This window comes from Meles meles, chromosome 5, assembly GCF_922984935.1.
Source record: "Meles meles chromosome 5, mMelMel3.1 paternal haplotype, whole genome shotgun sequence".
NCBI lineage: Eukaryota > Metazoa > Chordata > Mammalia > Carnivora > Mustelidae > Meles > Meles meles.
Genome location: NC_060070.1, coordinates 54,142,295 through 54,156,877, shown reverse-complemented (window position 1 = coordinate 54,156,877; position 14,583 = coordinate 54,142,295). Strand labels below are relative to the sequence as shown.

The 14,583-nt window shown below is 32.2% G+C and overlaps 1 protein-coding gene across 6 annotated transcripts in view; it reads left to right on the top strand.

Moving 5' to 3' along the window:
* The window catches only part of SENP6 (SUMO specific peptidase 6), a 132,017-nt gene that overhangs the window by 76,716 nt on the left and 40,718 nt on the right, over window positions 1-14,583 (top strand). For 5 of the 6 annotated variants that reach the window (XM_046004839.1, XM_046004836.1, XM_046004835.1 and 2 more), the window contains 3 exons: window positions 5,211-5,508; window positions 11,022-11,254; window positions 14,216-14,386. In XM_046004839.1, coding sequence (XP_045860795.1) covers window positions 5,211-5,508; window positions 11,022-11,254; window positions 14,216-14,386 — 702 coding nt within the window. The remainder of the gene's footprint in view (window positions 1-5,210; window positions 5,509-11,021; window positions 11,255-14,215; window positions 14,387-14,583) is intronic. The other variant, XM_046004840.1, reaches the window with a different exon arrangement.

Here is a 14,583-nt window from a genome sequence, read left to right as displayed (position 1 = left end):
GGAGAAATTACTCTTTGTTGTTAATCAGTTGATATTTTTATCAATATTATTTTTAGTACTTACTAAATTCTGGGTGCTCTTTTCTTAACAGGACTAGAAAAGACCTAGAAAAGTTAGTTAAGCAAACTTTTCTGCCTTCGTTATGTCATTTTTTTTTCATTATCCAAAATGTAGAATACCTGTCTTCTGAAAACAATTGATCATTGCCTTCCTGCAACATACTCCAAATATTATAGCTCTCAACCAGAAATATTTGGAAATAATTTAAAATTTATAAAAAATTGAAGAAATAACAAAAAGACTGTCCATATACTCTTCTATTAGATTCTCCAGTTTTCCACATCTGATATATTGCTTTCCCTGCCTTCCTTCTCCCTTACTTCTGTGGTGTGGTGTGGTGTGTGTGTGTGTGTGTGTGTATGTTTCTTCACCATTTGAGTACAAGTAACAGACATGATGCCCATTTAACACTTAATACTTTAGTGCATGTTTCCTTAAAAAAGTCAGGGGGTAGAGAGGAGGCATTTTCTTACATAATCGTAGTGCAACTGTCAAAATTTTTAAATTAACATGGATCCAAAATTACTCTCTTATCCACAAACTGCATTCAAATTTCACCTAATTAATGTCCTTTATCAGAGATCCGGTTCAGGACTGTGTTATATTTAATTGTATGATCTTTAGTCTTCCTTAATCTGGAATAATTGCTTAGTCTTTCCATGTCTTTCATCACCTTATATTATGGAAAGTCTGATGTTTCTTCATGATTTCTTCATCCATTTTTCAGGAAATCTCTGAAGTTATTCTGTAATCTTATCATTACATCGTATCAGAATGCATACAGTGTTGATTTTCACATTATAACTTTTATCTTAAGATATACTTTCCTAGATTTGTCCACTGTAAAGTTAATTGGTGGGTATTTCTTATTTATTAATAAGATGAGTTAGTGTAAGGTAAGGTACTCTACCAGTAGCTCATGAATTAAGGATGAGCTGCTATAAGGTAGAGGGTTTCCTTATCTTATCTTTACTTAACGTATTCCTTTATATCAGCACAGATGTATAGATTCCTTTTTTTTTTAATTGAAGTGTAGTTGACACAACATGGATTCTTACTCAAAAAAGTTACATTCTGTCACTGTTATTATTTTGATGTTTAAATTGTCCAGTCTTGTCCCCTGGGAAGTTATTTAAGCTGGCTCCTCTTTCTTTTTCACACATCCACATCATTCTTTGAGTACTGCCCTTAATTTTTGATGTAACCAGATGGTCTAGACTTCTTTATATTTTCTCTGTCTTGGTTTTACAGTCATTCTTTCTCCAAGGACCTATTGTTCCTATTAGGTTATGCTCATTGCTACTTGGTATCATGTTTATAGGCCCTCTCAGTGGACAAAACTAGTAAATATATGTGTGTTTATATGTTAGTATTTAGTACATGTTAAAATCCATGAATTCATCTGGAGCTGCCTTGAGATTGAGTTGAGGCAAGAAAAAGAAAGAAAGAAAGAAAAGCCCTCCCTGCCAAAATAATAAAATAAAATTCATGAATTCATACTGATAATTCCTATTCTAGTTTAAGACCACAGTGTTTATCTTAGTCTTTACCACTTTTCGTGTTTGTAACTTCCTTCTCTGACTGAGAAAACTGACTTCCATCATGTCCAGTGTATTTACTTAATGATTTAGTTGCTTTTTATTTGATTATTTTCCTGGCATACCAGCCTAAGCTAGGCTTAGGCCGTACTGGCATTTCCGCACTACCTTGCCCACTGCTTGATTCAGGTAAAGAAGAAAGAGAAAAGACAAAAGCTTTTCCCCATGACACACCATCCTTCCCTAGGCATTCAAGCTGAAAACCTCAGAATATTTTTAACATCCAAAATAAATCTTCCTTTTACTTTTCACTTCTATGCCAGTTGTTCTTATTCTGTTCTTAGTGAACATAAAGAATTGATTCTAGCCAACCTCTATGTAATTTTTAATTCTTAGACAAGAATTTTTAATTCTTAGACAAGTTTTTGCCCTACATGTACTCTGTGAAATGCTATGCTTTGTGCTGCTTAAGGAAACAGTCTTTGATATTTGATGAGATTTTTACATATTAAGACTATTTGCTAAAATGATGTCTCAGTGGTTCTCAATAGAGACAGGCTCATTCTTACTAAGTATAACTGGTTATTATTTATGTATAAAGCCTAGCAGATAATATGTATTAATGATTTGGATTTACTTTATTTTTTAAAAGTCTTACCTACCAACAGGGGGAAAATGAATCTTTAATTAGCCTTTGTTTTCCAAAAGAAATTATATCTAACATGAAATTGTTGTGGAAAAATACAACTTTATACACATTTCACTAAAAGTAATTGAGCAGTATTGAGATTCTGGTTTTGAGATCACTAGGTTGATAAAATTCTGAAACTCTAGTTTTTATCATGAAAAATTTAACATATATTTGGTTCAGTTAACCTGCATTTTGTTTTTAATTGTTGCAAGTAGTTCCAAGGTATGTGTTTCTTAGCTGATGGAAGGCATATGATAGTAGTTCACAGTGTATTTCATTATGTATTTTAATATCAGAAACTTTAATAGTATGTGCTTTTTCTATTTAATATCAATTTTATAAAAGGAAATATGTGGAAGTATTACCTTTTCCTGGGGTCTGTTCATTGAAATATGTCCTACTAATCTTTATTACAGACAGTGAATAATTGGAGTCAGTCAATACCCAACTTGATCATTTTCATTATGAAAATAGTAGAGTTTAGATTTTTTCTTAGACAATTAGGTATTTTAGTGCAGGGTGGTATATAAATGGAGACTACTCCTTTATTTATGAGTTTGCCTTTTAGGTACAGTGGAACATGGCCAACCATTTGCAGTTCATCAGTGAATAATTGCATTATTTCATTAATATACAGTTGACCCTTCAGCAACACAGGAGTTCGAAGTACTGGTCCCCTGAACAGTTGAAAATCTTCATACAACTTTCAACTCCCTCAAAACTTTATTAATAATCTACTGTTGACTGGAAGGTTTATCAACAACAAAGGCAACTAACACATATTTTGCATGTTATATTATATACTATATTCTTACTATAAAGTAAGTTAGAGAAAAGAACATGTTAAAATCATAAGAAAGAGAAAATGCGTTTATAGTACTGTACTGTATTTACTAAAAAAATCATCATGTAAGTAGACCTGTGCAGTTAAAACCTGTGTTGTTTAAGGTTTAACTATACTATAATTTTTTGCCTTATGATGATAGGCTAAAATTTCGGATTTAGATAATCTGTTCCATATTTGTGTCTAACCAGTTGTTTGCATACTTTGCCTGCTAACTATGTGTCCTAGATACATGGGGCCCTATCAAAAGTGCTATGAGAAAAAAAAAAGTGCTATGAGAAAAATAAATTCCTTAGACCTAGACTCTACCAGTAGTATAACTGAATTCTTCTGTGTACTGGCAGAGAAAGAATGTTTTTGTTCCTTTTTGTTTTTTTTTTTTTTTTTAATTCACCTATGCTAAGATAATTAGCTGATGTTCTGCTAAGTTCAATTTTGCCTTGGTTGAAGCTTGGTTTCATTCTTTGTTGTTATCTCGGGTAGATTCTTGAAGAGGTAACATGATATAATAGAACAGCTTTGTTGTGGGTTATGTAGGACAAGGTAAATAATTTTTGTCAGTTTTCCCATCTTTAAAACAAGGAGATAAGACAGAATGCTGGGTTTTAGACTTTTTTCTACATATTTTTGAGTTAAAAATTTACATGGAATAAAATGTGTAGAACTTAAGCATGTAGCTCAATGAATTTTGAAATTTATGTTACACAAGTGATCATATATAACTACCACTTAAGGTCAATCCTGCAACTGCTTGATGATTTCTGTCACCTAAAAGATTTTATTAAACAACTGTGTATTCTCTTATGTATTTTTAAGTTGACATTCAGCATTTTTTGTTTCAAGTATAAATGGTTACAGTGGATGTAGTAGTTGACACAATGAAAGGAGTAACATTTTGAAATAGAGTAGTTAACTCACTTCCTATATAGATCTGGTAGCATCCAAATACTATAGCACTTAATTACAGTCTCTATCATCTCACTGCTAGAAGTATTTATCCACTTATTTCCTATGATATAAGGCTTGAAGTGTTTTAAAAAATTTCTTTTTGATTGAGTTATTTTGATTATTAATAGTAGACTTTGATTAAAACTATGTTATAGTTTGATAAGTACCTGTTTGACATAAAAAGTAAAATTATTAGAAATGCGTGTCTTAATTAGAGACATTGACTGTTTTCCTCAATTCCTCTGTCCATGAATAAAGATTATGTTGCATATTGAGACAGGATTCAACATCTCTTCATGTTTTTCCTTCTTATAGTCATATGTGCTAAAGAACCTTTTTCACGAAAATAAGTACATGAGTCTGAAAAGAATCCTTGAACTCCTAAATTATATGCCCCAAATCACAGGAAGCTCTACCATCAAAAATATTTTTAATAATCTCACAATTGTAACCTAGATTGGCCATCCTTAAAATATTTTTGAAGCACTGTCTTAAAAATCAGTTGTCTTGTAAAAGTTTTTGTTAAACAGTATTTAGAACTGATTTTATCCAGCATTTAAAATTGTCCTTTTGTTTGGTTTCGTGGTTTTTATACTCCAGGGCAGTATGCCATTATAATATTTCAAATGGAAGTTGGGCTTTGTTTAAAATTCTGAGAACAGTTCTGGCAGGAGATAATTTTCTGTCAGAGGCATAATCAAGTCACGTTTTGGAATGATATGTGGAAATTGAGGATTTAGATATTTAAGATTATTTATGCTCTGTATGCCATAGAAAATCTTTATGTAGCCATTAAGAAGTATGCATGGCCCATAGTGAAGACTGTTGGACTAGATGGTCCCAAAAATTCCTTCCAGCATCCTGATGCTAAATGCTAAATCCCAAGTAACATGATGTATTTCGTATTTAGCATTTTGTGGTAGCCTTGGTGATAATGATGGGGAGTAAGAGACTTAATTTTGAGATCTTACTTTTTATTCCATGATGTTGAAATAAAATGTCAAAGTCTTTTTTTTTTATTATTCTTTTGGAACTTAAGATTTCTAAACAGTGTGGATATTGTCTAAAATGTGGAAAAGAAAAGGAAAATCAGACCAAATGCCAAAGTTGTGGTATTCTTTTTCCTAAGGATTTGCAAAGAAATTGCAGACAAGCTATAACTTTGAGTGAATCTTCTGGACCATTATTAAGAACATCAATTCATCAGAATTCTGGAGGACAGAAGTCACAAAACACAGCATTATCATCCAAGAAGTTTTATGGCAACAGTGTGGGAAAGATTCCAGTTGATATTATTGTGAATTGTGATGATAGTAGACAGAATTATTTACAGACTAATGGGAAAGTCATTTTATCTAGGGCAAAAGTAGCCAAAATCACAAACCTGAAAGAAAGGAAAACAAGCCTGTCAGACCTAAATGATCCAAGTAAGTATTTTACTCCCTTTAGTATTACTTATATCAATCCAGTATTTTTTTACATATATTTTTAATGTGAACATGAGCATATTTGAGAAGTGTAGTTTTAATAGGTATCTCTTGTGTCAGTTATGTCACATGTTTTTTGGGTAGATGATTAAAACTGTCCATGTAGTTGGAAAATAACTGACTTTGTTCTCATCCTGTCCGTCTTAAATAGTTAAAAAAAGAAAAGCACAGACCTTGGCCCCAATTAATCATAGGTCAAATTCCAATTATGCCCAACTTTCTAACTTTGGTTTGGTTAATTTAATCTCTCTGATTTGTAAATGGATTATTTTCTGCCTGACAGTGTTTTTGAGGAAGTAAATAAAATAAAATTTAAACTACCTAGCATAGCCCAGTAAATAAAATATTTGATACACAGAAAGGACTCAGCGAAAACTAGTTCCCTTTTACTCTTTTACTTTTACTCATCCCCTAAATCTTTTTCCTGCCTTTAGACATAGGTACATATATGTGTGCATATAAAATGTAGTCCTGTTTGTAATAAATAGCCAAAGTCTGGCATCAGAAAGTAGTTGAATAAACTATAGCATACAGAGCCGTAAAAGGAGAGAAAGATTTCACTTAATATTCTGTAGAGTGATTTCTAAGATCTTTAATAACATGAATAAAAGCAAGGTACAGATCAGAATGAGTATGTGCTGCCCTTTGTTTGTGAAGGGCAAGAGAATGAATATAAGGACTTTTTTTAATGGAAAGATACACCAGAAACTAATTTTAAAAAGTAGTTGGTTAGAAGGGAGTAAACAATGTAGGAATTAGGGATAGATGTTAGATATTTCCAAACAAACTCTATTTTGTTTGACTTTGGAACCATGTAAATAAATGTTTTATATGATTATAAAACAAAATTAAATTGGAAGCTTAAAAAAAATCAAAACCAAGATGAAACTAATGAACCTATTTATATATCTAGTTGGTGTCTTGAACACACAGAATTATTTCGAATGAATTTAAATTAATACTGTGGCTATACATTCCTAATGTGATACATTTTAAGGTTAAGTAGAACTGCAAAGAAATCCTAAGTGTACTTAGTAATATTGTTAGTAATAATACTGGTATTGTTACTTTTAAACACATATGTTGATAAAGCAAATAAGCAATTGTATTATGAATATATATATGAAACCAAGATTTTCAGTTTTAAAGAGTTGAAAAGTAAAATCAGAGAAGTAAAAATTACATAATTTTAAATTCAAATTGGAGATAATAGTGTGAGATTATTATAATATATTCTCTTAAATAGAATTGAACAATTTTTGAATACCATTTCTCACTAAAAATAACTAGAACTTCCAGAGAAATGGCTGACTCCAAGTCCAGAGCAGGAGTCTGTTTAATAGGTCTAGATCATCTACGCACATCAGGAAGCATTGGAAACAGTCAAAAACGACTATGGACATGTGAAAAGGACACAGAGCTAAAAAGAAAGGGCTCCTACTGACCAGTAATGGGACTGCTTAGGTCACAAAAGGTATCGTGACTGCTATCTGTCAAATATGAAATTTGAAAATGAAATGAAAATGAAAATTTGAAATATGTCAAATATATTAAAATTAATTAGCTCATAATGGTATCCCCTTTGGTCTCCCAAAAGAAAAAAAAGCTCTCCATTGGTTACGTTTGGAGGTTGCTTAGATTCCAAATCATTACTTTATAAACTGTTAAATAAAAGGGGATACATTTTTTTTTAAACATTTATTTCTCACAGTTCTTTTTTTTTTTTTAATGTATTTATTTGACAGAGAGAGATCACAATCAGGCAGGCAGAGAGAGAGGAGGAAGCAGGCTCCCGCTGAGCAGGGAGCCCGATGCAGGACTCGATCCCAGGGCCCTGAGATCATGACCTGAACCGAAGGCAGAGGCTTCCCTCTTTGGGCCACCCAGGTGCCCCAAAAGGGGATAAAATTTTTAAAAATTTTATGGGAAATATGTCAAGTTCTATTTTAATTCAATTCAGTGTAAAAACCTTAGCTCATACCAGTACATTAGCTTATTTTTCAAAAAGAACCCAGGGGTTCCTGGATGGTTTAGTTGATCAAGTGTCCATGTCTTGGTTTTGATTCAGGTCATGATTTCAGTCAAGGTCATGAACTTGAACCCAACATCAGGCTCCACGATCAGAGTTTGCTTGAGTTTTTCTCTGTCTCCCCTGCCCCTCCACTTGTGCTCACTCTCTCTCAAATAAATAAATAAATCTTAAGGGGAAAAAGAGAGAGAACTCAATTTAAAAAATGATTACTGTGTGATGAGTGTCCAACCAACATTCGGTTATATTATGTTGGTGTTGGTATTTGATGAATATTTTATGATGCATTTTAATGTTATACCAGCACAATATTAAATATTGTTAATGTCATTTGAATCTTTTCTAATGGTGAGGTTTTTACATTTTAATGGTTAGATAATGGTTAGATAGGAAGATAACTCCCACTAAGTAGTTACTGGGTACTATTACTGAGCCAAATGCTATATTAAGAAACTTACCATTAGAGGAGATTTCTAGATAAGGCTAAGGTGATAAGTAAAAAAACAAAATAAATTTATGTGGTTTTGGGGTCCTCAAGAGGCTTACTATTTAGATCTTAACCTAGGACCATCTCAGCCTTGAATTAAAACCATAAAGCATAAGTTTCTTACCCTCCCCTGCTGAAAAAAGGGGAAAAAAAATGAAGACTATTTCCCATTAAAACATAGAGAAAAATGTTTTAAGAACATTTTCTATTAATAATAAAAATATCTTTTATTGAATACTATATGCCTTGCTTTCTGAAAAAGGTATATTCACTAACCAATTTTGGTTTTTACAATCATGTGAGGTAGGCATGAATATATCCCTTTTTATAAATGAGGCAGCCTAGGCTTAAAGAGATTAACTTCTTGATATTATATACTTAGGGACTGTTGGAGTTTAGATTTTAATAAAACGAGTTTTTCTGGTTCTAAACTCTTCTTATCTACTTAATCATTCTTAATTTGTATTCCTATTAAAGTATTTTATTGTAATGAAACTTGTATTAGGTCCTGGGTGGTCAAATAAGTAAAATGTACAGTGTCTCAAGTAGTGGTGATAAATTCTGTGTAGAAAAGTGAAGCAAGGTCCAAGGAATAGAGAGTGATAATTGTTCGGTGTCAAGATGAGGAAGGGTGCTATTTTAGATAGGTGGTAAAATAGATACCTTTGATAAAGTAACTTTTGAAGAGAGCCCAGAATGAAGTAAGGAGAAGGGTGTGGTAAGAATGAAGTAAGAAGGATCTATAGGAAAAAGATGGAGTATAAGCACAAAGATCCTGTATTAGAGTGCTTGGTTTACCATAACAGAATACTGTAGACTGAGTAGCTTAAACAACAGATACTTATTTTCTCACATTTCTGGAAGCTGAAAGTCCAAGATCAAGGTGCCATCGCTTTGTAGACAGCCACCTCCTCACAGTCTTTACATGGCCTTTCTTCTATGCTTGCACAGAGAAATCCCTGCATTTCTTCTTCCTATAAGGACACCAGTCCTATTAGAGTAAGGCTACACTTTTATGACCTCATTTAACATTTATTACCTTCTTATCGGCTATATCTCCAAATACAGTAACGGGGGTTAGAGCTTTAACATACGAATTTTGAGGGGACACAACTTGTCCATCATAGATGCTGATGCAGAATCTTATGTATCACATAGAATGTATTCTATATACAGAATGAATCAGCTATGAGAACAAGATTTTTAAGTATATGGTGTCTTTGCACACTTCCTGTTTGCTTTGCAAGTATGGTGTCATTGAGCACAATCCTCATTTATTTTAAGTTAATAAAACAAGAACTGTGTAGTATAATTCTATCTGCTGCAGCATTGGGGCTTTAAATGGATTTTTTTTTATAGTGGATATAGAGGTTTTAGTGTCCCTGAAGCACCATAAAAAAGAGTATCAATAGAACAGTTTGCTTCCCCTTTCATATGTATGTTTCTGTATTTTTTTTGTAAATAAATGATGCAGTTCATGAACTTTTTTAAAAAGCTTACATATGTCAGGCACTGTGCTAAAACCTTTTATGTATTAAATCATTTGTTCTTGTGACAATTCTTTGAAATAGTTGCCATTTTTGACCCTAATTTCACAGAGAAGAGAAACTGAGCTAAATAGTAAATTAAAAAACCCTAACTTTCAAATATGTATAAATCTGCTTAGACCTAGTAATCTGTCTTGTTAGGTTTTTTTGTTAATGAAATAGTTCTGAAAAGATCCAGCTTAGCATTTGCTCCTGAGACTAGACCGCAAAATAAAAAAGACAAATGGAGTGATGCTGGGATTATGGTTTTCTGGGGCATGTGTGTTATTCAAAAAATATTAACTAAACATTTACATGTGGGATTCTAAAAAAAGAAAATTGCTTCTACAAGTTATGTGTTCTTCAGTATATGATTTTTGAATTCGTTTTCTTCGCCAGGTGGTTTTTAGACTCAGGAAATACAGCAGTAAACAAGGCAGTGATTCTGCTCCCTCAAGTTTATATGTAGTAGGGAGAGCAAGTAAACATCTACAACAAAAAACAAAAGAAAATGTATATAATTTGTTGTGAATATGCCCAGTACCTATGTGCTTACTTTAAGTTGGGTAGTCAATCAAAAAGCTATTTGATGACAAAAATGCAAAGTATTAGGAGAATTACAGTCCAGACAAAAAGAAGTTGTGAAGTTTGAGGAACAGAATATAAGTGGATGGTGTGCCTGGAGCAGAAAGAGGGGGAAATGGCGTAGTGTTAGAAAATTGAAGTAGGCAATGGACAGATTATGTACGTTTATAAACCGTAATAAGGAGTTAAGGTTTGACTCAAGTGCATTGTGGTGGCTCTTGAGAGTAATATAAAAATGGGTTTGATAAGACCAATAATGAGTAGAAGGTCTAAGAGCAAATTCCCTTCTTAATATCTTCTCATGCCCACATTCATTTACTCCACAGAATTTACTGAGCAGTGCACACTGGTCCACACTGTCCCAAGGACCAATTAATGATTTTAGTGCTTTCCTGTGTGAAATAAAATTATTTAGTCACATGGAGTTTCACATACATTTAAATGCATGCCATTTTTTGAACAATTGTATGCAGATTATCTTCATTCTTGAGACTTTCTAGCACTCTGAAATAGATCTATGATAAACATTTAATTTTGCTGTAACTTGTGTTTATTTTCTGTGTGGGTGATGGTAATGGACTACAGAATAATTACATATTTGTATACTATTTTAAAAAGCCAGTTTCTTATGCTGTCTTCATTTTTAATTGTCTCCAAATTTATTTTTTCATCAGATAGAATGGATTGTATCTTCATTCATTTTTATTAATCTCAGTTCTGGAAGAGATCCAAAGCAAATTTGGTATATTTCCCGCTTTGGTATAAATATTTACATATTTAACTGACAGAAATGAAATACCTGAAGTATTTAACATTTTCTTTATAGTAATTTTGTCCAGTGATGATGATGATGATGACAATGACAGGACTAACAGAAGAGAAAGCATATCTCCTCAACCTGCTGATTCAGCATGTTCTTCCCCAGCACCATCCACTGGAAAAGTAGAAGCAGCACTAAATGAAAATATCTGTAGAGTAGAGCATGAACTAAGAAGCATTCCAGCAGATTCAGAGTTAAATACAGTTACATTGCCAAGAAAAGCAAGAATGAAAGACCAGGTACTTTTCACATTTATTGACATTTACTCAAATTAAGTCCCCCCCCTTTGGAATGTAAATACTTTTTTAGAGGGAAATTTAGCAATGTCATTAGGAGAAAAAGACAAATTATTCCTTAAGTGGGGCTTAAAATATTGATTGGAAGATTATATAAAAGAATATTAAAACATACAAAAATCAATTTCAATTAAGTTAAAAGCTTAAAATGTGAAAAATTCAACAAGTAGAAACAATATCAACTTTATAGTGAAATATAAGTATGAAAAATTATATTTGTATAATCTAGTGGACCAGGAAGAAGTCATTTTTAACTTGGATGTATTATACTATGATACTGTTTTGCTGTGTTTTATTTTACATTTTAATACATAAAAATTTCAAAATATTTAGGTGGCAAAAGCTAAGAGAAATTATGTCAGTAAATGGATCAAGAAAGGAATGTTTGTAATTTGTAATCTAAAGATAGAAAAAGACAAAAAGGGAGAAAATTCAAATGAACTTAACAGTTTCAAAATTAATACAAAATTGATTAATATGGACTGCTGGCTAGACTCCAAGGGAAAGGGTGCTTTTCTATTTTGCAGGTGGAAAAAAAAGTTGTTATAGTCTTTGGGAATGCAATTATAAGAACATCTATTAAAATTTTTGAATGTGTAATGAATGACCAGAATATTCATTCCATAAACTCAATCTCAAAGAAACTTCTCACTACAGAGAGGGAATATCTAAGACTGTATATGTAAACATTATTGGCAAACAAATGCAAACAAAATCTTGTATATTAATATGGAAATGGCTGAAGAAATTATGGTCTGTTTGTACTGTAGACTGTTATGCAGCCATTGGCTAAGAATTAGAGCTGTATAAATGACTTTGGATTTCAACATGGTATTGGTGGGTAGGAATACCACGTTACAGAAATATATGCATATTTTCTTATTTTTATAAAAAGAACTTTTTAAAAAAATACTTGTATGTTAAAAGAAATTACATATGTGTATACATGTATCAGGAATTGTTACCAGTATAAAAATATGGAAACATACATTTGGTTGTTAAGATGGAAAACAAATGAAAACAAAGTATCTATAATGATATAATGATGATAGAAGAATATGAATAAGAATATGAATTACTGTATAATTTTGGGAATGCCTTTTCAGGCATTTTAGCCAAGCAAAAATAGTAAACGAAGAGATGAATATATTTTATTGAATGGAAAGTACAGAACAGTTTACCAAAACTGAATTTGTTAGATGATGAAGTATTGAAAATGAAATTAAAATATGTTTTGTTAACTGTCAGATTGTTGATAATTTTTAAGTATATAATAGTATTGATTTTGGTTAGTGTTTGGAGAAATGGAAAGTTGAGTGTGTAAATTGGTACAGCTATGTTGGAAGGCAATTTGGCAATACTTATATATACCATGATTCAGCTGCAAAAATGCTTGGAGAATAGTGTGTCATGGGGTAAGGTCAGAGAGAACTCACGTGTCCAGTCTTAGGAGGGTTCAATTAAATAAATAATAGATTTCCATATGATGGAATGTGTGGGTAAACAGCTTTCAGACTGGCACACTGAACGATAAGGGGTCCTAAATGCTCTTTTAGAGGCTTCTTGGGAGGATATGGACCACCCACTTCTAGACTCAATCTCTCCACTTTGGATTCAACTGGAGCAGCTCTTAAATTATTTTTGTTTTATTATATTATATTTTAATTATAATAATAATTAAAATTATTATTGTTTTATTGACCTAAATAACATTTCATTTGGAGAAATAATTCTGAAACTAAAGAAAAAAAGTTTTAAACCTCAGTAGGTTTCTGTTAATAATTTGGGAAAATATTCATGATTAATCTGTTAATAAGCCTGAAAAAGCAGTTTGCAGAAACGTGTGTGTGTGCATGTGTGTGTGTGTGTGTGTGTGTGTGTGTTTTGTTTTAATACGTATTTTATGTCATACATCATAGAAATGTCTCTAGGGGGACAGTGGAAGAATAGTGTCTATCTCTATGCAGGAGATGTTTTTTTTTTCCCTTGCTTTCTATCAAGACCATGTTTTAGTCTTGCGATAATAATAAAATTTTTATCATAACTTCAGTACCATTAAATTATATACTCAAAATAATTTATTATGGTTATTTTGCATGTGGAAGTGACTGGAACATAACTGATCAAGTACGTTAACATTTTCAAATACATAAAAAAGAATCCTTTTGTAAATAACCATTCCCCTAAGTACCTGTTTTCTAAAGGATTGTTGATTTAGGGATGCCTGGATGGCTTAGTCAGTTAAAGGGCTGCCTTCTGTAAGGGTCATGATCTCAGCCCCCCTGCATCAGGCTTCCTGCGCAGCGGGGTGTCTGCTTTTCCCTCTCCCTCTGCCCTTGCTCCCACACCCCCGCTCCGCTTGTGGTCTCTTTTGCTCTCACCTGTCTCTCAAATAAATAAATAAAATCTTACCAAAAAAATTGCTGATTTAATCCAAACATCATAACCCCGCACTGCCACTATTACTAGCCAGCTTTTATCTAACATTTTACTGTGCATGAAGAACTGTGCTAAGCTGCTTGTATGCATTACCTCATTTGAATAGATGCTCCTAATATTTCACAGTTTAGGAAATCAAACCTTAAGGAGTTACTGTTGTTTTAAAAGTCAGATAATTAAAAGATGGTATAGCTATGATTTGAACCTAGGCAGTTTGATTCCCAAATTACCATTTCTCAATGCTGTGCTAGTAATGGAATTTCATGTAATGACTAGGTAAGGTATAGCTGAATGAAATAGGAAGGATTTCTGTTATATGAAATCAATAAATATTTATTCCCCCGTTGAAGTAAAATCTTTTGATAATTATATTTTTTATGTTGCATCTTCTTTGCATATGTGTACTTAGTTTTGCAGCCTTGCTTTAGTTGCTTAATTAAGTGAAAACGTTTTTTTCTTTTTCAGTTTGGTAATTCTATTGTCAACACACCTCTAAAACGTCGTAAAGTGACGTCTCAAGAAACTTTAGTTGATCCTGTATCTTTAAGCTGCCAAAGTTCCTTTGACAGTGTCATTTTAAACTGTCGAAGTATACGAGTAGGAACACTCTTCCGGCTATTAATAGAGCCTGTAATTGTAAGTACATTCTTAAGCTTTTTACTGTACCAATTATGAGATTCAAAATTCCATAGCTAAGGTTAAATATAATATTTTAAAATTTGTAAATTAAAATGTTTAACTTAATAGGATATTAAAAATTATTTCAAGATTTCAAATTGCTTTAAGAGAATATAGACAAGTATAAACAGCTCCTCACAATAGAAGTCAATGGG